At 50.7% G+C, this 25,944-nt stretch overlaps 1 protein-coding gene and 1 pseudogene across 1 annotated transcript; both read left to right on the top strand.

Moving 5' to 3' along the window:
• Positions 1–24,167, top strand: part of LOC114799990 (golgin subfamily A member 1-like) — a 33,295-nt pseudogene extending 9,128 nt beyond the window's left edge.
• On the top strand, positions 9,471–14,784 carry LOC114799991 (golgin subfamily A member 1-like). The gene is given in 11 exon segments (XM_028997024.1): positions 9,471–9,638; positions 9,961–10,153; positions 10,156–10,205; positions 11,142–11,235; positions 11,578–11,652; positions 12,539–12,636; positions 12,726–12,758; positions 12,842–12,970; positions 13,996–14,165; positions 14,244–14,652; positions 14,734–14,784. Coding segments are annotated over 9 exon segments (879 nt in total). The 5' UTR covers positions 9,471–9,638; positions 9,961–10,062; the 3' UTR covers positions 14,383–14,652; positions 14,734–14,784.
• Positions 24,168–25,944: the final 1,777 nt, after the last annotated feature.

Here is a 25,944-nt window from a genome sequence, read left to right as displayed (position 1 = left end):
GCCGTACTGATCCTGCCGTGGCAGCGGAACTGAGCATCAATTAGAAAAGGCGTGGCGGGCGCGTTCTTTATCCCCGGAGGACGTAGAGCTTCCACTAATCGATACGGCCCCCAATCTGAATATACAGTCTGGGTGTGGTGTGTTGGTGTGTGTGTGTGTGTGTGTTTCCGGGGCTCTTCATCAAAAAGGAACGTGCAGCAGCTACAATCAAACATCAACACTGAATAAATGCGCGTGTGTGTGTGTGTGTGTGTGTGTGTGTGTGTGCGTGCGTGTCTGCATGCACGGGCAACAACAACTGGTGACCATTTTGTGGTTAGCATGTACGTGCGTGTGCATGGACCCATGGACCCGTGTTGCCATGACGACAGTCTGGGAAGTGAGGCATGATGGGACAGGACGGTGACATACAACCCTCCCAGGCTTTCACTCACAAACACGAGGAGGCGGCGAGCGGCGGCTGCAGGATTCCGTGATGGAACGAATTTCACAAAATAATAATCCTTCGTCACACGGAAAAACCGTAGTAACAAGCACGGCTCCTCCTCCGTCATCCTGCAACTCCTGCCCCTAATTCACATGATCGTGCAGGACCGTCCTACATTCAAGTTGCGTCTACCTGTCACTTGTTCGTGCTACAGATTAGATCTAAAAGGGTAAAATCCATCCTCCCACGACTAGATGTTGAGTAGACCGGCGGGCCGGGAGTCTTATATTCATGACAGCGCTGCATTTGCACTCTGTGTTGGGGACGCACGCAGGCTGAACGAATGGCGAGTCCACGCGAGACGAGAACGAGCATTACACAACGCCCTCCTGGCGAGGCGGGGGCCTCATGAATCTTTCACCGTCCCGGGGGGGCCGGCTGCATGCTAACTAGGTCAGTGTTACACAACGGCCGGGCCCTCCTCCGCTGCCATGGCGATGCCGCCTGCGGTCGCCGCGGCAACCAAAGCTTCAGGAAACTACTGCCGCGCTTCTCGACGGCCACGGATGGAATACTCGTATCAGGCGTGTTGAGTTGAACTGGCAAAGACGGTCGAGGCCGTGGATGTACAGATCCATCAGCATTCCACCCACACACTTCATTAAAGAGTGATTTTTAATACCTCCAGATTACATTATAATAAATTAATAAACCATAGCCCTGAATGGCTTCATATTTTCACATTGGTTTATACTTATATTTAAGATAATCTTATATGTATAATAACCTAAAACTTTTTCTAGTCAATTTTTTTAAGTTAAGACATATGTGTTGTGTCCTTGTCATATGAGCTTCACTGTGACTAATAATGGATCAATGAGGTCTCAGGTGTGTGTAAAAAGAAGCCCAGAACCCCACTAGAGCTTCACATCAACTGCAACTAGACCTCTGCAAACATGCCTCACGTTCACCTGAGACTAAAGTGTTGATTATCAAGAGGCTGAAGACCAGATCCACTGCTGATGTGGCAGACACCTTCAATGTGTCTCAGCGTCAAGTACAGAGGATTAAAAAAAAAAAAGATTTGAAGAGACTGGGGACGTTTTTGACAAGCCCAGGAAGACCCCGCAAGGTAACTGCAAGACGAGAGGACCGTATGTTGGCTCGAAAATCCAAGGCCAGCCCATTTCCCACTGCAGCAGAGCTCCACGAGACCTGGTCACCTGAAGTCCCGGTGTCAACCAGAACAGTCTCGAAATGGTCTCCATGGTGGAATAAGTGGCCAGAAGCCACCACTAACAACCGTGAAAAACCATGTGGCATTTGCCAAGGCCCACGGCCTGCTAAAAGGATGGAAAAGTGGCAGAAGGTGGATTTTTCAGATGAATCTTCTGTTGAATTACACCACAGTCGGTGCAAATATTGCAGGAGACCTACTGGAGCTCGCATGGATCAGAGCTTCACCCAGAAAACACTGCGGTTTGGTGGTGGAAAAATCATGGTCTGGGGTTCCATCCAGTATGGGGGTGTGCGGGAGAGGCAACATCAACAAATCTGAGCTACCTTTTATATTTGCAGGAAATTTGTTCCGTTTCTGTACCGGCAAAAATACCAAAATTTGACCTTTCTGTCTTGATTAAATGATAAATCTTTTTTCAGTGAAACTAATTCATTTCAATGCAATAAACATCATTTGGTAGGTTTCAGCTTTTCATGTGAGTTATTTCTAACACCAAACGTCCTGAACACCGGACAAATCATCTATTACCACAAACGCCCAGCTCAACCACCAACGTCCTGAACACCGGACAAATCATCTATTACCAGCTCAACCACCACGTCCTGAACACCAGACAAATCATCTATTACCAGCTCAACCATCAACGTCCTGAACACCGGGCAAATCATCTATTACCACAACGCCCAGCTCAACCACCAACGTCCTGAACACCGGACAAATCATCTATTACCAGCTCAACCATCAACGTCCTGAACACCGGGCAAATCATCTATTACCACAAACGCCCAGCTCAACCACCAACGTCCTGAACACCGGACAAATCATCTATTACCAGCTCAACCACCAACGTCCTGAACACCGGACAATCATCTATTACCAGCTCAACCACAACACAAATCATCTATTACCACGAACGCCCAGCTGAACCACCAACGTCCTGAACACCGGACAAATCATCTATTACCACGAACGCCCAGCTCAATCACAAATCATCTATTACCAACGTCCTGAACACCGACAAATCATCTATTACCACGAACGCCCAGCTGAACCACCAACGTCCTGAACACCGGACAAATCGTCTATTACCAGCTCAACCTCCAATGTCCTGAACACCGGACAAATCGTCTATTACCAGCTCAACCTCCAATGTCCTGAACACCGGACAAATCATCTATTACCAGCTCAACCATCAACGTCCTGAACACCGGACAAATCGTCTATTACCAGCTAACCTCCAATGTCCTGAACACCGGACAAATCGTCTCTATTACCAGCTCAACCTCCAATGTCCTGAACACCGACAAATCATCTATTACCAGCTCAACACCAACATCTGGAACACCGGACAAATCATCTATTACCAGCTCAACCACCAACGTCCTGAACACCGGACAAATCATCTATTACACGAACGCCCAGCTCAATCACAATCATCTATTACCAAGTCCTGAACACCGGACAAATCGTCTATTACCAGCTCAACCACAACCACAAATCATCTATTACCACGAACGCCCAGCTGAACCACCAACGTCCTGAACACCGGACAAATCATCTATTACCACGAACGCCCAGCTGAACCACCAACGTCCTGAACACCGGACAAATCGTCTATTACCAGCTCAACCTCCAATGTCCTGAACACCGGACAAATCGTCTATTACCAGCTCAACCTCCAATGTCCTGAACACCGGACAAATCATCTATTACCAGCTCAACCATCAACGTCCTGAACACCGGACAAATCGTCTATTACCAGCTCAACCTCCAATGTCCTGAACACCGGACAAATCGTCTATTACCAGCTCAACCTCCAATGTCCTGAACACCGGACAAATCATCTATTACCAGCTCAACCACCAACATCTGGAACACCGGACAAATCATCTATTACCAGCTCAACCACCAACGTCCTGAACACCGGACAAATCATCTATTACCACGAACGCCCAGCTCAACCACCACGTCCTGAACACCGGACAAATCATCTATTACCACGAACGCCCAGCTCAACCACCACGTCCTGAACACCGGACAAATCATCTATTACCAGCTCAACCACCAACGTCCTGAACACCGGACAAATCGTCTATTACCAGCTCAACCTCCAATGTCCTGAACACCGGACAAATCATCTATTACCAGCTCAACCACCAACATCTGGAACACCGGACAAATCATCTATTACCAGCTCAACCACCAACGTCCTGAACACCGGACAAATCATCTATTACCACGAACGCCCAGCTCAACCACCACGTCCTGAACACCGGACAAATCATCTATTACCACGAACGCCCAGCTGAACCACCAACGTCCTGAACACCGGACAAATCGTCTATTACCAGCTCAACCTCCAATGTCCTGAACACCGGACAAATCATCTATTACCAGCTCAACCATCAACGTCCTGAACACCGGACAAATCGTCTATTACCAGCTCAACCTCCAATGTCCTGAACACCGGACAAATCATCTATTACCAGCTCAACCACCAACATCTGGAACACCGGACAAATCATCTATTACCAGCTCAACCACCAACGTCCTGAACACCGGACAAATCATCTATTACCACGAACGCCCAGCTCAACCACCAACGTCCTGAACACCGGACAAATCGTCTATTACCAGCTCAACCTCCAATGTCCTGAACACCGGACAAATCATCTATTACCAGCTCAACCATCAACGTCCTGAACACCGGACAAATCATCTATTACCAGCTCAACCACCAACGTCCTGAACACCGGACAAATAATCTATTACCACGAACGCCCAGCTCAACCACCACGTCCTGAACACCGGACAAATCATCTATTACCACGCACGCCCAGCTCAACCACCACGTCCTGAACACCGGACAAATCATCTATTACCACGAACGCCCAGCTCAACCACCACGTCCTGAACACCGGACAAATCATCTATTACCACGAACGCCCAGCTCAACCACCAACGTCCTGAACACCGGACAAATCATCTATTACCACGCTATGCTTGGCTGTAAAACTACACACTACAGTGAGGGTCTGAGGTCTGGCTAATCAGATTTGCTACTTGGGGGAGAGAGCGGGTCTGAAAAGAGGGTCACGGCGATTCACCACTCTGTAGGAATTCTGCTTTCTTTGCAAAATGAATATTAAAATACATTTACAGTGGTAACACATATGCATTTTGTTCACATGTCGTTATGTCAAGAATATGCCACAGACAAAAAAAATGTCCTTCTCCTTTCCAACCAGGCAGAATTCAGCAGAAGTCCATTTCTCCCAGCCTCTCATCCGTAATGTGTCACCATGGTGACATCATTGTCCCCTAGTCCCTGTTCGTTGGCATGTTGACGTGAACGAGCTTGCATCAGGTTTCCTGGAAGCTACATACTAATCAGCGATTCGATTCGATTGCGATTATCAGTGCCTCGATGTCGATTCATCACGATGCATGCCATAAATTTTCTACATGGCTAAAATGAGCAGAAGAAATGTTTTAATTGTTCTCTTCCAAGATGGCTGCCTGTCACCACGAGTAACTTTTCAGAACAAAATGTCTAATTTCACTGCAGTGACGGAAGGTACAAAACTGACTTATTGTTCTACTGCAATACAAACCGACAGTGAATAAGTAAATGTCAGTTTTCAGTGTTTATCAACTCAGTCACAGTCGTTTTCTTTTGAAAAAGGTTACAATCACTTTGAAGGAGAACAATACAAAGATTCCATTCAAGGCCTCGATTGTCAAGATTCAATTAAATAACATTTGTAATTGTAAACATTTGATGTAACTATAGACCTGGTTTGTAGAACAATCATTTATGTCTAATGCCTTTCTATTAACATTTATTATTAATGTTGCATTTCAAAACATTTATTCAAATATAAACAGTGAACAACAACCCTGACGTCATTAGAAACTGAGGTCCCCGGGTCATGTCTCACTTTCAAACAGCTGCTCATGTACGGAGGAGGTCGGTGGAGGCTCTGATGGCTTAATCCCCTGAAGATCGCCGTCATATCCAGACCCCCGGTGCATGAAAGCTTGTTAAAATTAGACCAACTCTTGCCTCATTTTGGAATGCATTATCAGATTGTGTGTTTTATTGTGCAAAATGTATTGTTTTGATGTATATTAAGAATTTTCGGGACAATGTCCTTGTCATTAAGGAACAAGCTTGCAACCACATGCAACCCCTGAAATGAAACCCCCCCGAAAGCACGACTGGTCTCTCACCGCCCTTTCCCCTCTCGCTGAAACCCGACCAGGCCCCACGTGCCCCGTGGCAATCAGCATCTTCACCTCGACACCTCGATTTCACGACCCTTAACCCCCATGGCGAGTCCCCGCCCCACCGGAAGCAGCCACGCCCACGCTCAGTATGCCGGGGGAAATCTTCATAGCAAGGCCTGAAGGTGCCGAGATCGGATCAAACCATGTGACTGCAGTACTGGACTGTGAGTGTGTGTGTCCAGGTAGCCCGAGGCGTCAGGTGACCCCGTGACCTCCGCATGTTGACTCTCTGTGTTTATGGCGCTGACTTCATTTACCAGCGTTTGGATATCAGCAGCAGCAGCTCCTGTTTCAGACTGGCGCTGTTATTGCACCGTTAGGACTATGATATTGTGCCAATTATCACGTTTCTAGAATCTTCTTCAACCTGAATCAGTTCATGTAAGAATGGAATTAAAAAGCTACAGAAATGTATTAACTTGTTACGTATATTAAGACAGAAGCCTTTTATAAGCTATATAATAGGGATGTAATGATGCACCAAATGTGCGATTTATTCGCGAATATTATAGAGTTTCAATTTTATCAAGATTGCAACAAAAACCGCATTTCATAATCTTGTACGATTGACCAGAGTTCCATGTTTGCATGATTACCATGATTCTCTTGAAAGTGACGTGATTGTCATTGTGAGATACTGCAGCACGGCACCCGCGTCCTCTGTATTTAACCGTCACCCTTGGTGAGCAGTGGGCACCATGACAGGCGCCCGGGGACCAGCGTGTGGGGACGGGACCTTCATCAAGGGGACCTCGGTGGCGCCTTGGCAGATCGGGATTCGAACTTTTCATCTGTGATTATCGGTAGGAATGTCTCCTTGCTGTGTCCCCCCCCGCTATATAATAATGGCCGTGTTCCGTGTATTGTTAAAAGATCTGTTCTATCGCCCCTCACCTGTCACAGAACTGGTGCTCCGCCCCAAGGAGTCGCAGCCGCAGGGCAGGCAGCCGCTGGTGCCGTTGGTGGTGAAGTGCGCCTCCTCGCACTCCTCACACTGCAGGCCGGCGTAGCCCGGCAGGCAGGAGCACTGGCCGGTGGCCGGGTCACAGTCCTCGGGGTCCTGGACGCCCTCGCCGCTGCAGTTAACGGAGTTCTGTAAAAGGACCCAGATTACGCGCCACAGATGTAGGTTATCAATGTAGGTTAAAAATGTCCATCAGATGTAAGACGTTTAAGCGCAGTAATAAACGTGTGTAGATGGAGGGTGATGGAACTAAATCCACACATCCCTTCTGCATTTACGGCAGGGGGCGGGGCTTCTGCGGTCTACATATTGAAATAGCCGCTGCTCACAAGTACGGAGCTTTTGGCCACTTTACATTTAACATTTACGGCGTTTACCAGACGCCCTCATCCATCCTCATCATACAATCAGTAGTTACAGGGACAGTCTCCCTGGAGCAATTTAGGGTTAAGTGTCCTGCTCAGGAACACGATGGTAGTAAGTGGGATTTGAACCTGGGACTTCTGGTTCATAGGCGAGTGTGTTACCCGCTAGGCTACCCAGAAGACCCAGGTTCAAATCCCACTTACTACCATAGTGTCCCTGAGCAAGACAATTAACCCTGAGTGTCTCCACGGGGGGACTGTCCCTGTAACTACTGATTGTAAGTCACTCCAAAACTGGGTGGTAAATAGATTAAATATTACAGGGTTCCATTGTTCCAGGTTCCAACATATATTCAGTTATTCATGAGGCATGATCACGTCAGTAAAACAATGTCAGAAATATACTCAAATCCAACACATTTTACCGTGGTGAAAACCGCACAGCCCCAGATCCCTCTTTTGTTGTTTTTTTTTTTCAATCTGGTTTAACAAGATTAGTGTCTTCTGGTGAAAAATCAGCTCAGCGACTTGATGGAGGCTTGATGGAGTTCCTGTGCATAAATCGTCGGGACGGTTCGGAGTTCAGTGAGTTTATGTTGAAAACAAAAAACGTTATACTGGAACCAGTCCACGCGCCGAGGTCACCTGCATCTCAGCAGGCCAGCCTTTTTAGGAAGACTACACAACCCATAATCCTCCATTACAACAGCATTACCCATAATCCATGAGCTCTAAGCAGCTTAAGAACCCCCTCCCCAGACTGACCGACAAAAACATAAATCTGTGCAAACGGGGTTAGGAGGAGATCTTTCCGGGGAGAGTCTGGGGTCACCGTTTACGATCAGCACCACAGGCCGGCCCTAATGCCCTTCACAGGTCAGAGGGCACCCAGGGTGACCAAGCCCGGTCCTTCAGGCTTCCATCCTCCTGATTCGGCTGGAGAGAGAGCTTGGGTCAACCGGGCAATTTTCTGCGCTGGGGTGTCATGATGCCACACAAGTCCTGCCTACCATTTTTACTTTCATTTTATTGCCCGGAGGGCCAGGGCAGTCATGATTAAAAAAATATGTTCAAATAAGATCTATTTGGATTGAAAATATTAGAATGAAATATGATGTGAAGGCACAGTATAACACCGTGCACCTTGCTGAGAGGTGCAGAGCTGTGGTTACCGCCTCCATCCATCCATCCATCCATCCATCCATGCGTGCAGAGGTTCTCAGGTGGCCTCACCTTGGAAGCTGTCCGTCGGCCCGGGGAAGGGGACATCGGTGGAGATGACGCGCGGCGCGATGAACAGGATGAGCTGCAGCGCCGGGGATGCGAACATCATGCAGGGCAGGCGGCGCATGTCCGCCTCAGCTCTCCATCAAGGGCTCTCCTCCTCCGCGTTCCAGGAAATAAAAAGATTAGCGACGGTGGTGTAAAAAGAAAAGATACTCCCGAGTGCGCCGGAGACGCGTCCTACTCCACCATGTCTGCGGAGGCCGACCTCTCTTTTCTGAATGGCCGCGGCGCCTCTGCAAGGTGTTTGGTCCGATTCCACCTCCCGTGACGGGGACCGGCGCGCTGAGTGACGGGCCGGCGGGCCAATCGCACTGGGGGGCGGGGCCGGTGCGCTGAGTGACGGGAACCTGGACCAATCGCACAGGAGGGCGGGGCCGACGCACTGGCGTCTGATTTGCCAATCGGCATGGTCAGGCTGGTCACAGGTGGTCCTTATTTCTTTATTTATCTCCCCTGCAACATGGCACAAGATCGAGTGTTGGAATAATGTTGGGAAGTGTATCCCACCACTGGCAACTCAGATAAAAATTACAAGAAAACGTTAGAAAATGCTTCGAACAAACATTTTATAGTCTGCAGTAGCTATTTCATATTGTATATTATTGTATATGAAATGGTATGTTGTTACATTCCACTTCTGCAGTCACTTTTGATTTATTTCTTTTCGAATATCAACGAAATTATGTCCTGTCCTGTATATATATATATATATATAGATAGATAGATAGATAGATAGATAGATAGATAGATAGATAGATAGATAGATAGATAGATAGATAGATAGACGCTCTGATTTCGCCCATTCAGGCTTCAGCCCCGCCCCGCCCCCACTGACCAATCAGCATCCCGCAGGCCGCCACGTCACCGCGGTTCCTGCTACGTCACCAGTCAGCTGTGAACGCGGAGGTGACGTGCGGAAGTTGGTGAAGTGCCGCGCTTGGCCGCGGAAAAGGCAACGAAGCGCGGACACGCGGGTCCGCCGGGACCGTGGGAGAGTTCTGCGCGGTCGTAGCGCGTCGGAGGGCCGCGGACGGCGCCACTCTCGCCCGCCCCGGAGCTCTCACGGTAGGGGCCACGCCACTAGCCTCCGCCGCCGATTAGCCTGATTAGCTCCGCGGCAGCGCCGAGGCGGGCTCGGTTCTTGTCGGTTGACGGTAACGCCCCACCGCCTGGTGACGTTGCACCAAGTCCGCTGATGGGTGACGTGACGATAAGGTCACCTGTCTGTCTGTCTCTCTGTCTGTGTTGTTGTGATGATGATGACGACATCTCTCCTCCTCCTCTGATGAACGTTGACGTCACCAGCGTGTTTTGTTGCTGTGTAATGACGTAGATAAGGTGTTAATGTCCGCGCAGTCCGCACCAGGTGATTCTGTTCTGATTGAAGGTGACGGGGACGATGGCAGGACGGGGGGACTTCGAGGGCAGGACGGAGGGACTTTAAGCTGGACCTCGGCCCGGGCCGACCCCGGCACGCTGCTGCTGAGAGATGTTCGCCAAGCTGAAGAAGAAGATCGCAGAAGAAGCGGCCAGCACCACCAGCACCAGCACTCCCCGCACCGGTGGACGGATGCCGCGCTCATGAGCAAGGAGTCCATCACGTCCGTGGGCGCGGATTCGGGGGACGATTTCGTGAGTCTCGCCACCCGTGACACCCACACAAATCCACGAGCAGAAGAAGGTCCCCCATAATACCACAATGTCGGCATATCTGTAAGCACAGACTGATGAATACGGACGTTGCACCGCAGATAACAGTACCGGCGTTGTGGTAATATTTACTCTGGTTTTACGCTGGTTATCGTGTACGGTGTATAAACCAGGAATATCTGGAGGAAAAGCCCGATCCTGGTCTGAGCGAGGATGTCACGAAACCAGAGTAACCAGAACCTCGGCGCTCAGTTTACCGTACCAACAAGAACACACCTTCTCACCAGCACAAACACGCGCGCACACACTTCTCAAATAATTCATATACGAGAAGGTTCGGCCCGTCAGGAAAGTGGATCCGACCTCCGGCAGGCTGCAAGGTTCCGGTTACCTGTGGTATCTGAATTATTGAACCTGCTGTTGGACTGGAGGCTCGTACCAGCAGCTTGGTTCTGAATCGCTTACGTAAAATCACCTCATCGTATTAATGCCGCATAATCATTTCCTCTCGCGTCGATTTCCCTCAGTAAGGCTTCTTCAGTATCGATTACTTCCATTTACGGCCTTACCCAGACGGGGACAGTCCCCCTGGACACACCCAGGGCCCACGGTGGTAGTAGGTGGGGTTTGAACCCGGGCCTGCTGGTTCGTAGGTGAGTTAGCTGCTAGGCTTCTACCACTCCAACCATAACTGTTCGTATTTAGGGCGCTAGTAGCCTAGTGGACACTTCCGATTATGTTCGATTAGTCGCCTACAGTGATGATGATGATGATGAATTGATTCATTCATCTGACAACACTGTGTGTTTGTACTGATTAGGGCAATTGTTTTGATAATTGATTAATTTACTTTGACTAGTCGGTTAGTTTGGTTTTATAAATGAGTCTCTCTGTGTGTGTGTGTGTGTGTGTGTGTAGGCCTCAGATGGCAGCAGCTCGAGAGGAGATGATCTCTCCTCACAGATCCTGCGGAGGAACGATCAGATTCGCAAGCTGGAGGCCAAACTCTCAGGTAACAGAACAGCCACGCCCCCTCCACCCCCTCCTGGCTGCTGATTGGTCCAAGTGAAATCCACACTTCTATTATTTTAAAGGACAGAAACGTCCATCACTGTGCTCTGAACGGGTTCAGGAAAATGCAGCCTCTTAAAAAAATAAAACGTCATTGTTACTCCCCTCCATTTATTTATCTACTCAATTCATGTGTCCCTTTGTTTTCTCCTGTGTTTGTCCTTCCTCCTTTCGTGTCAACTTTCACTTTGTGTGTGTGTGTGTGTGTGTGTGTGTTTTGTGTGTGTGTGTGTGTGTGGTATGGGCCCACCCTGACACTCCACCCTCCCTTCCCCACCCTTAGACTACGCAGAACAGCTTCGGCTACTGCAGAAGACCAAGGACAAGCTTGAGGTTGCGTTAGAAAAGCATCAGGATTGTACGTACCCCCCCCCGTTTCCCCCCTCCCGTACCCCCCCCCCCCCCCCCTCGCTCCCTCGATCTCATTTGCATTTACCCCGCCCCCCCTCCCTCCTCCTTCCATCCCGCCCACAACTCGCACCCTGCCATGGCACCATTTTACAGGGATGGGCCGAGTTCTGCGTGGCTGCTCCGCCACGGAAGAGTGGAGTGCAGACGAACTCTCCTGTTGTCTTAAATAATAAAAAAACACATGATCCATAGTGAATACTCAGTTTGTAAAACACTGACCTTCATTTTGGACTTGCATCATCTTCTGGAAAAGCTCGGTAGACATGGCTGCATTTCTGAGGTGAAAAATGGGGGTCAGAAACGACGCCCAGCTTAACAGGAGGGTTGAAGCCGAAACGAATCCCATCCCTGTTTCCTGGACAGAGCTGGTGATAGTTACTGACGGAGTATTGGCTTAATGTGTGGGGGTATCAGCCCGTGTCACTACTTGTTACCTTTTCTAACAAGCTGTTCGTAATCCGATGGAGCTTAAAATACGGTCCACCACGACGCTCCTGTAGGATCTCTCCAGGGTTGGAGTCGTTTTGTTCTCTGTTCAGTTACCCCTTTATCTCCTGTGGAACATCATGTTTTTATACAGCCTGGAACGTTGGGTGTCGGTTATAAATGCCGAGGACAGGGTGGTAGTGGCCTAGTGTCTTACACACTCGCCTACGAACCAGAAGACCCAGGTTCAAACCCCACTTACTACCATCGTGTCCCTGAGCAGGACACTTAACCCTGAGTGTCTCCAGGGTGGGGGGACTGTCCCGTGTCTGGATAAGGGCCTCTGGTAAATGCTGTAAATGTAAATGGTGCGGTGGAGCGGTCTTACACGTGCCGTCTCTACCCAGCATCCATGAGGAAGCTGCAGGAACAGAACGAGGCCTACCAGTCTAACAGAGCCAAGATGGCTGAGGGCATGGCCTTAGCCCTGGACAAGAAAGACCAGGTGAGGCGTGGACGGGGTCTGCAGCATCTGCCGGTAGGTCGGGCTTGTGCCACTCCGTCGTAACGCTGAAGTTTCTTTCGTGTGTGTAGGAGTGGATGGAGAAAATGGCCTCGCTGGAACAGGTAACTTCATCTACGGCAGCAGCACCACGGCGCATTTTAGCGTTATGTGTATTTGGTAGAAGCTGCTGCTTCTCCCTCCTCAGGAGAAGGCGTCTCTGTCTGCGCGGCTCGCTGAAATGACGGAGCAGAGCTTGAGTTTGTTCCAGAAGAGGGACGATCTGGACGAGCTGGAGGGCTTCCAGCAGCAGGAGCTTGCAAAAGTCAAACACATGGTGAGCCCCTCGAACCCAAGTTACAATAATCAATCATACCATACTGTGTTTATTTATAAAGCACTTTAAAACAACAATGGAGCTGACCTAAGTGCTGTACGTTAAAATTAAATTTTAATTTACAAGGGACAGGACCCACAGGAACAGAAGGTTCAGTAAAAATAAAGAGAGAACATGCAGCAATTTAAACAAAGGTCGGGTTAAAAGCCAGTGATTGACGGCGCCTGCCTGACGCTGATTGGCGGGTCATTCGTGAGGCGCCCACTGCAAAGGCAACAAACCTGAGAGAACGGGGTGGAGTGTAGGTGTAGGAGTAGGTGTAAGTCTGACAAATGGGCTGGAGCCGAGCCATTCAGTCATTTAAAAACCAAATATAAGAATTTTAAAACAGAGATGACACCTGAGTGAGCAGTGGGCAGCCATGACAGGCGCCCGGGGAGCAGTGTGTGGGGACGGTGCTTTGCTCAGATCGGGATTCGAACTGGCAACCTTCTGATTACAGGGCCGCTTCCTTAACCGGCAGGCCACCATTTAAGGTCATCCACCTCTTGACATCAGTCAGACAGTGGAGAAGAGGTTGGATAGAGCACCGCATGTTACACTTGACCGTCATCTGCATAGAAATGAAAGGTTTTCGAAAAATAGCTCAGTTACAAGAGGAAGTTGGTATAATGACAATAAAAGAGGACCCCGCATGGAGTCCTGTGGAACCCCCACGGAAGCGCCATTGAAGCTCAGTTTGCCAGGAAAGTGCGCACTGCATTATGGGATCTGTTTATCATATCGCCGGGCCATAATAATAGATCTATATAAGTGATCTTGTGGGGTGTGGATCACTTGTTCTCCTATTTTCCCAGTCCTATCTGTACATAGCAGTCACACTGAGACCTAGTGGTCAGGCGTGGTATTGCAGGTTTTGGTAGAAGTGGTTTTGTCTGTAGTCTGCACATGAACTGAATCGTGAATTGAAGTGTTGGCCAGTGTGCAGGGATGTTGTCCACAACTGGACTTGATATTTCCTGCAGCTGTTAAGGAGAGAGGAGCAGCTGGGCCAGCGAGAGCGTGAGCTCCAGCAGAAGGAAGGGCAGCTCCAGACGGCCAGGAGCTCGCTGGCTGAAGCCCAGGCCAAGCTGCACAGGCTCGATGGAGAGCATCAGGAAAACTGCAGGATCAATGAGCAGCTGCAGGCAGAGAGGTGAGGTTCTCCACCTTCTCCACTGCTGGGTACTGAGTGTATGTGTGTGGGTGTGTCACCGCCTTGCTGTGCCGGCAGGCAGGATCTGCTGCGTGTAAGGGACCAGTCTGAGCAGAAGGTCGGCGAGCTGGAGGCCAGGAGCCGGGACCTTCAGGAGCTCATCCAGCAGGTGTCTGAGGACTTTCAGCAGGTCAGTTGGACTACCGAAGATCCCTGAAGCTGCACAAGAGCCATATCTGATGTCTCAAAGTTCAAACTGTTAGAACCATAAGCCACTGTGATCAAAGTCCAGCGGATACAGCAGGTTGATGGTCATATCTCCATAACATAAACGTAGCGACAAAACTCATGAGATTTGTGGTCTGTGGTGTGCTGAAGTGTGTATGTTTAGTCGCAGAAAAAAGCCCAGGACCTGGAATCCTCTCTGAACTCCCTGCAAACAGAGCATGAGGAGCTCCAGTTGGAGCATGAACAACACAAACAAAAGGTGTGCGTCTTTCTCTTCGATTCTCTCACACACACACACACACGCACGCGGCATTGTCATGTACGTTCCTCGTCACGGCAGGCGGCGGTGAGGGAGGAGGAGAGGGAGTGTGTGCTGTCCGAGCTGCAGGAGAAGGTTTCTTCTCTGGAGAGACGACTGGAGGGGAACCTGTCGCAGGACGAGCACCTGCAGGAGCTGCTGAAGGAGGTTAGACCACACCCACACATACCCACACATTAGTGCAGCAGGGACTGGTGGATGGGACACGGAATCCCAGAAGGACCTTTGGCAGCACTGTGGTTGGTTGCGGTGTGAAGGACACTCGCGCTCCTGGAGGCCATTGGTGGCCTAGCGGGAAAGGAAACGGACCCGTAATCGTAAGGTTGCCAGTTCGAGTCCCCGAACCACCAAGGTGGCTGCTCACCAAGGGTGATGGTTAAATGCAGAGGGCACATGTCACCGTGTCTCACACACACACACTCACTCCATTTACATTTACGGCATTTACCAGACGCCCTTATCCAGAGCGACTTAGTCAGTAGTTACAGGGACAGTCCCCCCCTGGAGACACTCAGGGTTAAGTGTCCTGCTCAGGGACATGATGGTAGTAAGTGGGATTTGAACCTGGGTCTTCTGGTTCATAGGCGAGTGTGTTACCCGCTAGGCTACTACCAGCCTGTCTGATTAAAGCCTTTCTATGTGTGCCAGAAATCCTCTGTGGAGCAGAGGCTGGAGGAGGTTCGGGTGGAGCTCCTGCAGGAGAGGAGCTCTCACGCCGACACAGTCAGCTCTTTGGAGGCCCAGGTAGGTGTCACCTTCTTCTCCGGCACGTCCTGCTGGGGTTGTGGCGCGTTAATCGACGCGCTTCTTCGCCCTATCAGACATCCAGACTGAACGGCAGCGTGGCCGAGCTCCAGATGCTCCTCAGACACAAAGACGACTCCAGCAAGGCCTACAGGGAGAGGACAGACGCGCAGGTGGGTGGAGTAAAAGTACAGTGAGCTGAGGCCTGTTGCTCGGGGACGTCACCTGCTTTTGATAGAAATGGAGCGCAGCAGTAGACACAAGGACAACAGCAACATTGATTTCTTATGAAGCACAAAATCTGAATTTTTGGGGGAAACAGTAGAGCCCAACCCACTTGGGGCATAGTTTGGGGTTTCCTCCTCACCTCCTTCGTTGTCTGCTCATCAGAGGGACGCGATGGCCTTTTCAACCTCGCTGGCGAGAAGATTAATCACGACGAACTGGACGTCCTCTAAACCTCCCAGCCCAATTCACTGGATACGAGATGTTCTTTATTTCGTTAAACTGGAAAGGATAGGGGGTTTAGGGGTTTAGGGGTTGGGGTGTAGGGTTTTTTTTTTTGGTGTAGTATCTATGTATGTATGTATGTATGTAATGTATATTTTGTTCTTTTCCTTTTGTTTGGTTATTGGATGATTTGTCCAATAAGAGAAAAAGTCCTACAGTTGTAGAGGTGGACAAGTCCAAAGTGTAGTATAGAGCATCTGTCCATGCTTGTAGGTCCTGGACAGGGCAGAGTAGGTTTTCGTCCAGTGTCATGGTGGACATTGTGTGTCCATCATGACGCTGCTGGTCCATTTGAAGACCCCTGAAGCGTTAGATGTCCCGGTGGTGGTGAATGTGTGGAGAGTTACTCCCGTCTCCCCACAGATCTCGTCCCTGGAGCAGCAGGTGGACGAGTTCACGCGGAAACTGAGGAGCGCCGAGCGGCAGCTGGCGGACAGCGAAGCGCACGTACAGACCCTGGTACGTAGCGCCACCGTTCCCACACAACTCAGATGAGCAAAATCACCAAAACAAGTTTACAAGCAGCGAAGGTGTTTCGTGTGTTTGTACACATTTTTTTTTTTTGGTGAATTGGTGAAAGTGTCGCACGTTGATAAAAGGTTCATTTGATTCGCACGTCTCGGCCACCGTAGGGAGCACCTCTGACCAAATGTAATCGTTGCCCGTTCGTCCATCCCTGTATGACGCGTGAAGTTTCAATGGGGCAGCGGTGGCCTAGCGGTCAAGGACGCGGCCACGTAATCGAACGGTTGTCTGTTCGAATCCCTGAGGTCCCCTTGATCTCGGTCCCGTCCCCACACGCTGCTCCCCGGGCGCCTGTCATGGTGCCCACTGTCACCAAGGGTGACGGTTAAATACAGAGGACACGTGTCACCGTGTCATCACTGTGCTGTGACAATCACTTCGCTTTAAACTGAAACAAGTCACCATTTTGTGGTTTCTAGCGTGACCTTTGCCCCCCGTCTGTACCCTGCAGCAGGAGGGCTGGGTGGAGGAGAGGGAGCGGCTGCAGCAGCAGGTGGGCTCGCAGCGGCAGAGGGGCCTGGAGCGCTGTGGCCAGCTGGAGGAGCAGCTCGGCGTCCTCCGGAGACAGCGGGACGCGGAAAACGCCGCGTCGCAGGCGGCCCTTGTGAGTGGGGAAACGTCGTGGTCGGGATCGGTCCGATTTCCTGACTCTGTCATCGCGTTATTGCCGGAATTACGTTTTATCCGGAGCAACTGCACAGCCGAGAACAAACACGTAAAGTGAACTTGGTTTCAAATAAGAAGCCAAATCATGTGCAGCCGTCCCCTGTGTTCCTGAGCAGTCGTCCTCGGGTGGGGCCGCATCGAGAAGATCCTGTTCCTCCTCTGGAGCTCACCTCGGTTCTTCATCGTTATTACTGTTATGGAGCATATGGACAACTTTACATTTACCGCATTTACCAGACGCCCTTATCCAGAGCGACTTACAATCGGTAGTTACAGGGACAGTCCCCCCCTGGAGACACTCAGGGTTAAGTGTCTTGCTCAGGGACACAATGGTAGTAAGTGGGATTCGAACCCGGGTCTACCCGAGGCTACTAACACCCTATTACAACCCCAGTTGGGTTTCTATATCCAGACAGAGAGAGAGAGAGACTCACTCTTCAGGAAGCCTTGTGATGTCAAAGGTCATGAATAATTAACAAATGACCTGGAGACACCCCGAGTGTCCCCAGGGGGACTGTCCCTGTCACTACTCTGGACAAGGGCGTCAGGTGAAGGCTTGTATGTAAACGTAAATCTGCGTCTGTGGGAGTCTCACCCCGTCGTGTCCTCCCCCTGCAGACCGAGCTGGAGGACGAGAAGATGAGCTGCTGCAGAGACAAGGAGGACGCAGAAGTGCGATTGCACACAATTGCTCAGGAGCTGGAGCAGGCCAGGGTATAACACACACACACACACTCTCACACACTCACATACACACACTCTCACACACTCACATACACACACTCTCAAACACACACTCACACACACTCTCACAAACACACACTCACAACACACACGACACGCGCGCACACCCGCCACACGCTGCACACAGCCCACGTCGCCACACACCCACACTACTGCACACACACACACAGTACACGCGTCGCACACACACACACAACGCACACACAACCACACTCGCCACACCACACATACACACTCAACACACACACGCACTCAACACATACACAACACTCTCACAACACACACACAACGCACTCTCCACACACTCACATCACTCTCACAAACACAAACCACATACACGCACAAAACACACACGCACAGACACGCGCACAAAACACACACGCACAGACACGCGCAAAACACATCACGCCAGACACGAGCACAAAACACACACGCACAGTACACACGCACAAACACACACGCAACACACACGCGCACAAACACAACACGCACACCACACGCTCACAAACACACACTCACACACACTCACAAACACACCATCACACACACACCACACAACACACACACACACACACGCACACCACCACCACACACTACACACACCACAAACACACACACAACACACACAGACACTCTCTCACACAACACCACAGACACGTCGCACACACACAATACACTCTCACAAAAACACACACTCACATACACTCACTCTCACACACACGCACACACTCTCTCTCTCACACACACACACGCACTCTCTCACACACTCACATACACTCTCACAAACACACACTCACACACACGCACAAAACACACGCGCACACACGCGCACAAACACACACGCACACACACGCGCACAAACACACACGCACACACACGCACACCACACACACACACACAGACACGCGGCACACACACACACACGCGCGCACACACACACATACACGCGCGCACACACACACATACACACTCTCACACACTCACATACACTCTCACAAACACACACTCACATACACTCTCTCACACACACTCACACACACACTCTCTCTCTCACACACACACGCACTCTCTCACACACACACGCACTCTCTCACACACTCACATACACTCTCACAAACACACACTCACACACACTCTCACAAACACACACGCACATACAACGCACAAACACAGCACACCACGCTGCACAAACACACACTCACACACTCTCACAAACACACACTCACACTCTCACACACTCACACTCTCTCACACACACACACACTCACACACATACACTCTCTCACACACGCACACGCACTCTCTCACACACTCACATACACTCTCACAAACACACACTCACATACACTCACATACACTCTCACAAACACACACTCACATACACTCGCAAAAACACACACACACACACAACACATACACACGCACACACAACAAACACACACACACACACACGCACAAAACACACACACACACACGCGCACACACACATACACACGCACACACACACACACACGCGCGCACACACGCACAGACACGCGCACAAAACACACACGCACAGACACACGCGCACACACACACACACACACGCTCGCGCGCACACACACAACACGCAGCTCACAAACACGCACACACACTCGCACACACACACCACACACACACTAATAACACTACACACACGCACACACACACGCACAAACACACAACGCACACACACTCGCACAAACACACACACATACACTCTCTCACACACACACATACACTCTCTCACACACACACATACACTCTCTCACACACTCACATACACTCTCACAAACACACACGCACACACTCTCTCACACACACTCACACACACACACACCACTCTCTCTCACACACACACATGCACTCTCACAAACACACTCACACCACACTCACAACACACACACTCACACACACTCACAACACACACACTCACACACCTGCACAAACACACACGCACACACACCGCAACAAACACACACTCACATGCACTCTCACAAAACACACGCACATACACGCTCACAAACACACACGCAACATAACGCGGCTCACACACACGCACACACACACACAGCGCGCGCCACACACACGCACGCGCGCCCACCACGCACAGACACGCGCACAAAACAACACACGCACACCACACACGCACAAACACACACGCACACACACACACATATACACACACACACACGCGCACAAACACACACGCACAGACACGCGCACAAAACACACACGCACAACACGCGCACAAACACACGCCCACACACGCTCACAAACACACACTCACACACACGCTCACAAAACAACACGCACACACCACGCGCACAAACACACACGCACACACACGCTCACAAACAACACACTCACACACTCTCACACACACACACACACGCGCACACACACACATACACTCTCTCACACACACACATACACTCTCACAAACACACACTCACATACACTCTCTCACACACACACACTCTCTCTCTCACACACACACACGCACTCTCACAAACACACACTCACACGCACTCTCACAAACACACACTCACACACACTCTCACAAACACACACTCACACACACTCACAAAACACACACTCACACACGCGCAAAAACACACCGCACACACACTCTGAACAAACACACACACACACACACATACACTCTCTCACACACACACATACACTCTCTCACACACACACATACACTCTCTCACACTCACATACACTCTCACAAACACACACTCACATACACTCTCTCACTCACACACACACACACTCTCTCTCTCACACACACACACGCACTCTCTCACACACTCACATACACTCTCACACACACTCTCACAAACACACTCACACACACTCTCACAAACACACACTCACACACACTCTCACAAACACACACACACACACACACTCTCTCACACACACACACATACACTCTCACAAACACACACTCACATACACTCTCTCACACACACTCACACACACACACACTCTCTCTCTCTCACACACACACACACACTCGCTCACACACACTCACACGTTCAATCCGCCCGCTGCTTCGTCCGCCGGCTGGAAGTTGACTTTCCGTATTGCGCTCCCTCCCCCCGCCAGGCGGAGCTGAGCAGCAGGCAGACTGTGAGTGTGGAGATCGCCAAAGCCCTGGAAGACACCCGCAGACAGAAGGAGGAGCTCCAGATACAGGTCTGGGTTTATTGATCGATCGAGTTTTCAAAAAAGACAAATAAAATGTGACAAAATCGTTAAATATCACACGCATAACAAACAGCGTCTCAATCAGCAAAGACCATTTCGTCTTCTGGTAGGTGGGCGAGATGTTCACCACCCAGCAGGTTCTGCAGGAGGACGCGTCCAAGCTTTCTGATCAGCTGCAGGCAAAACACACGGAGATCCAGGTCCTGAAAGAAGGTGTGGACCTGACCTGTGGTGTGTCTTCGGAAATAAACGTGTGCTCGTACAGTGTTGTGTGTAAACACTGTGTGTGTGTGTGTGTGTATGTGTGTGTTTCCTAGTGCTGCAGGCAGCACGTGGCGATGTGGACCAGTTGAAAGCCGACGCCGCGGACCGGGAGCAGGTGATGTCCTCTCTCCGCCAGGAGGTCGTCTCCCAGACCGAGCAGCTGGACTCCTGCCAGTCGAGGGTCAGGTTCACACGCCGCACTGCCTGCTGGGAGATTTCCCTCGAATAACGTTGCTCATAGTTCGTATGATTCGGCCCCGTATGAGCCGAACGGGTGTGATTGACATTAAAGCATTTAATGTCAATCATTTACCAGACGCCCTTATCCAGAGCGACTTACAATCAGTAGTTACAGGGACAGTCCCCCCCTGGAGACACTCAGGGTTACCACCCAATATATATTAGCTAGCGGGTAACACATTCGCCTATGAACCAGAAGACCCAGGTTCAAACCCCACTTACTACCATCGTGTCCCTGAGCAGGACACTTAACCCTGAGTGTGTCCAGGGGGGGACTGTCCCTGTAACTACTGGTTGTAAGTCGCTCTGGATAAGGACGTCTGGTAAATGCTGGAAATGTATACTAGTTTGTCTCTTTTTCTTTTAATCCTCGTCAATGTCCTTAATTGCTGTAAATGTTGTGATGTGACGTAGTGGGTCCCCTGTGTTGTACTGCAGGTGTTGGACCTGGAGGGGGAGCTGGAGAGCTTGAGCGAGCAGCTCCAGACCTCTGAGGTGTGTGACGAGGAGCAGAACGGCACGGTGACCGTCGACGACCTTGATCACCTGCAGAAGGTCAACAGGGACCTGGAGCTGCAGCTGAGTGACAAGAACAAGGTGTGTGTGTGTGTGTGTGTGTGTGTAAGTAAAATTCCTGCATGGATCGCTGCTAAACGGGGGAGTTGTTGATTTATTGAAGTTCACTTGTACAGGTATGAAGATCAGATATGGACACGCCGGATGTAAAAAATGTTTTTGTGACGTTTGCGTGTAATACGGCAGGGTGGTAGTAGCCTAGTGGGTAACACACTCGCCTATGAACCAGAAGACCCGGGTTCGAATCCCACTTACTACCATCGTGTCCCTGAGCAAGACACTAAACCCTAAATTGCTCCAGGGGGGGACTGTCCCTGTAACTACTGATTGTAAGTCGCTCTGGATAAGGGCGTCTGGTAAATGCTGTAAATGTAATAAAAAGAGTTTTGTTTGTATCTGTGTGCGTTACCAGACTATAAAGCAGCTGCAGCAGAGACTGGCGGAGCTGAAGAGGACGTTGCAGAAGGAACTGGTGAGTGGACCCCCTGCAGGCCCCAGTCCGTCCGGCAACGTTCTCGCTGCAACATTCTCATTTACCGCTTTCACCAGACGTCCTTATCCAGAGCGACTTACAATCAGTAGTTACAGGGACAGTCCCCCCCTGGAGACACTCAGGGTTAAGTGTCCTGCTCAGGGACACGATGGTAGTAAGTGGGGTTTGAACCCGGGTCTTCTGGTTCGTAGAAGCTGAAGCCGGAATCGGAGGCGGACTGCAGGCCGCAGGAGAACCGAGGCGAGCGGCAGGACGACAGACCCAACCAGGACACCGCGGCCACCGCCCCGGGCCCCGGCCCCGTCACGCCGAACACCACGGTCATCAACAGCGCCGACCTGACGGACACGCGCGAGATCAACTTCGAGTACCTCAAACACGTGGTGCTGAAGTTCATGTCTTCTAGAGAAGCCGAGGTAAAGAGCGAAACGCTGATGTCACTTCCCGTGCCACCTGAAGTGTGGCAGGTGGGACGGTCACCCTCCGGTGGGTAGTTTTTTTTTGACGGTTTGTCACCGCGCTGCAGGCGTACCAGCTGATCAGAGCCGTGTCCGTGCTGCTGCGCTTCACCCGCGAAGAGGAGGACCTGCTGAAGCAGACGCTGGAGTACAAGGTGGGTGGAGAGACGTTGGTGAACCGGAACTTGGGGGAAGAAACGGCTCAAAAGTTTCTATTATTTTACTTTGGTAAATTTGACTTTTGTGGGTTTTGGTAAAAGAACGTTGCGTGTTAAAAGGTTCCCCCGTGTCCTCTCGGCCCTCAGATGTCGTGGTTTGGATCGAAGCCGGCCCCCAAGGGCATCGCCCGGCCGTCCATCTCAGGAGCGACCGACCACTGGAGCTGAGCGAGGGGCCGACGCCCACCGGGCCGGTTCCGCGCCGGTTCCGCGCCCCGCAGAACGTTCCTGTTCTTCTCATGACAACCTGCACAAGAGTGCGGCGGGAGCGTTTCCTCCTCGCGCCGCTTCTGCAAGTCAACTGTTGATATATGAAGAGCTGTACACGAGCATCGGCGGGTCCCAGAGGCGGAGCCAGTATTTTACACACCGTCACCAGGACTGTGTGTGTGTGTGTGTGTGTGAGTGAAACGACCCCATTTGGAAAAACGGAATGACGAGTATTTATCAGGAACGCTGCATGCCTCGGGACGACGTTGGGTCCTTTAAGCCCCGCCCTCCTCACATCCGGCCTGTGGTTCCCAGGAGGTCGGAGCAACATCCTGTAAAAATGGTCTTTGTACCGGGGACAGTTCAGTATTTTTTAAACGAGGACTCGTCCTCCTTCCCGCACTTTTTAATCGTCCTTCTGCTCCGTGATTATTTTAATTCTCGGCTGCCACTGCGGTAGAACGTCTCCTCTCTTCGGTTCGATTTGGCGCCGGTCAATCATCAGTCGACAGGTCTGTAGAGGACCTCTGATTCCTCCGGGTTTGATTAAAGTTGCTATTTTGAATGCTTGAGAGGTGCTTTTTTTTTTTTTTTTTAATAAATACAATTTATTCTAGTTTATCCTAATAAAGCCGTCTTCTGCCGTAATAAAGCAGGCGAGCGTGAACATTGATGGTTTTTATTGCACCAGGCACTTCACGGCGGCCCCGCCCTCCCTGGCGGCCTCAGTACTACTCTGTATAGAGCCACGCCCTCCTGACGGCACGTCCTGTCCAAACCCGGATTAAATACAGAACGTTCATTTAAAAATCCCGCTCGTCAGATTCGTGCATCGTCTCCCAGGGTGGAGAGTTGAAGACGGCCCCGCCCCGGCCCCTCAGACGCTCGTCCTCGCAGTGAGGACGTGGACGATGGGACCTACACCTCCGACCGCACAGGCCTCGGAAAGAAGGCAGGATTAATGACCACAACCATTCTCCTCACGCAGGGACGTGGTCCAAACAGACGCTTCAGCACATACAGTCACACCATTGTTGCCATGGCGACGCGCAACACTGCTTCAGCCAAAGCGGTCGTCTGAGGGCTTCTCGAACCCCCTGTAGATGTTCTTCAGGTCCACCCCGTTCCGGTCCAGGGGTCGCCGCTCTTGAGGGACGTGAGAACCTTCAGCACCTCCTCCCGCACCTGGAGAGAGCGGGTGTGGCCACCTCCAGCAGAGAACCGGGCCTACCTTCACTGCTCCTTTACCTCCAGCAGATTCATTACTCTAAAGTGACGTGATTGTCATTGTGAAACGTGTCCCCTGTATTTAACCACCACCTTTGGTGACAGGCGCCCGGGGAGCAGCGTGTGGGGACCTCAGTGGCACCATGGCGGCACCTTCTGATTACGGGGCCGCTTCCTTAACCGCTATAAAGTATAAAGTGAAGTGATTGTCACATGTGATACACAGCACACGGTGCACACAGTGAAATTTGTCCTCTGCATTTAACCCATCACCCTGAGTGAGGAGTGGGCAGCCATGACCGGCGCCCGGGGAGCAGTGTGTGGGGACGGTGCTTTGCTCAGTGGCACCTCAGTGGTACCTTGGCGGATCGGGATTCGAACCGGCAACCTTCTGATTACGGGGCCGCTTCCTTAACCGCTAGGCCACCGCTGTCTCCACTTCTAACAGAACTGTACAGGAAACTAGAACATGAAGGAAATAAAGTGCCCGCCAACCCCAAATAACAATAAATTACATTTCCACTTCGCGCCTGGTACTAACTTCTGCCTGATTCCTATTTCGCGAATTCACTAAAACCGGCAGGCGGGAGAGGAGCAGAAACGTCGATTAATCGACTGCGTTGATCGTCGTGTGACCGGCAGAATCGCGGATTCTGGAAGGATGTCCACCTCGGCGTCGTGTTCGCGGCCAGGAGGAGCGGTTCGACGCTAAAACTGTCCCCGGGGAGACGGACGGCGGGACGTGGCTTCTTCACTTCCCATCGGCAGCCGCTTCCGCGTTCCAACGCTGCCACGTCACTGGCCCCGCCTCCCAGGAGTCGAGGCGGCGTCCCAATCCTTCACAAGCGCCCTACATGAATTAACGCTACCTTTTACAACTACTCCCAGACAAATATATATATTATTTCAGAATAAATGCAGGAGGTAATGTTTTAGTCACCATTGTCAAGATTAAAATAAAATGCTCGAACGTGAATGTGCTTGGAATTTAACAAAAAATCCAAAACAAATGTCAGCTGTGCAAAGGATTCTTACCGGAATCTTATATTTCCAATATGGACTTCTAAAATGACAAGTTCTATATATATGTTTAAATTATTCTTATTTCTCTCATGATATT

Source organism: Denticeps clupeoides, chromosome 11, assembly GCF_900700375.1.
Source record: "Denticeps clupeoides chromosome 11, fDenClu1.1, whole genome shotgun sequence".
NCBI classification, from domain to species: domain Eukaryota; kingdom Metazoa; phylum Chordata; class Actinopteri; order Clupeiformes; family Denticipitidae; genus Denticeps; species Denticeps clupeoides.
The sequence above is the reverse complement of the archived record's forward strand: the minus strand, read 5'-3'. Positions and strand labels throughout refer to the sequence as shown.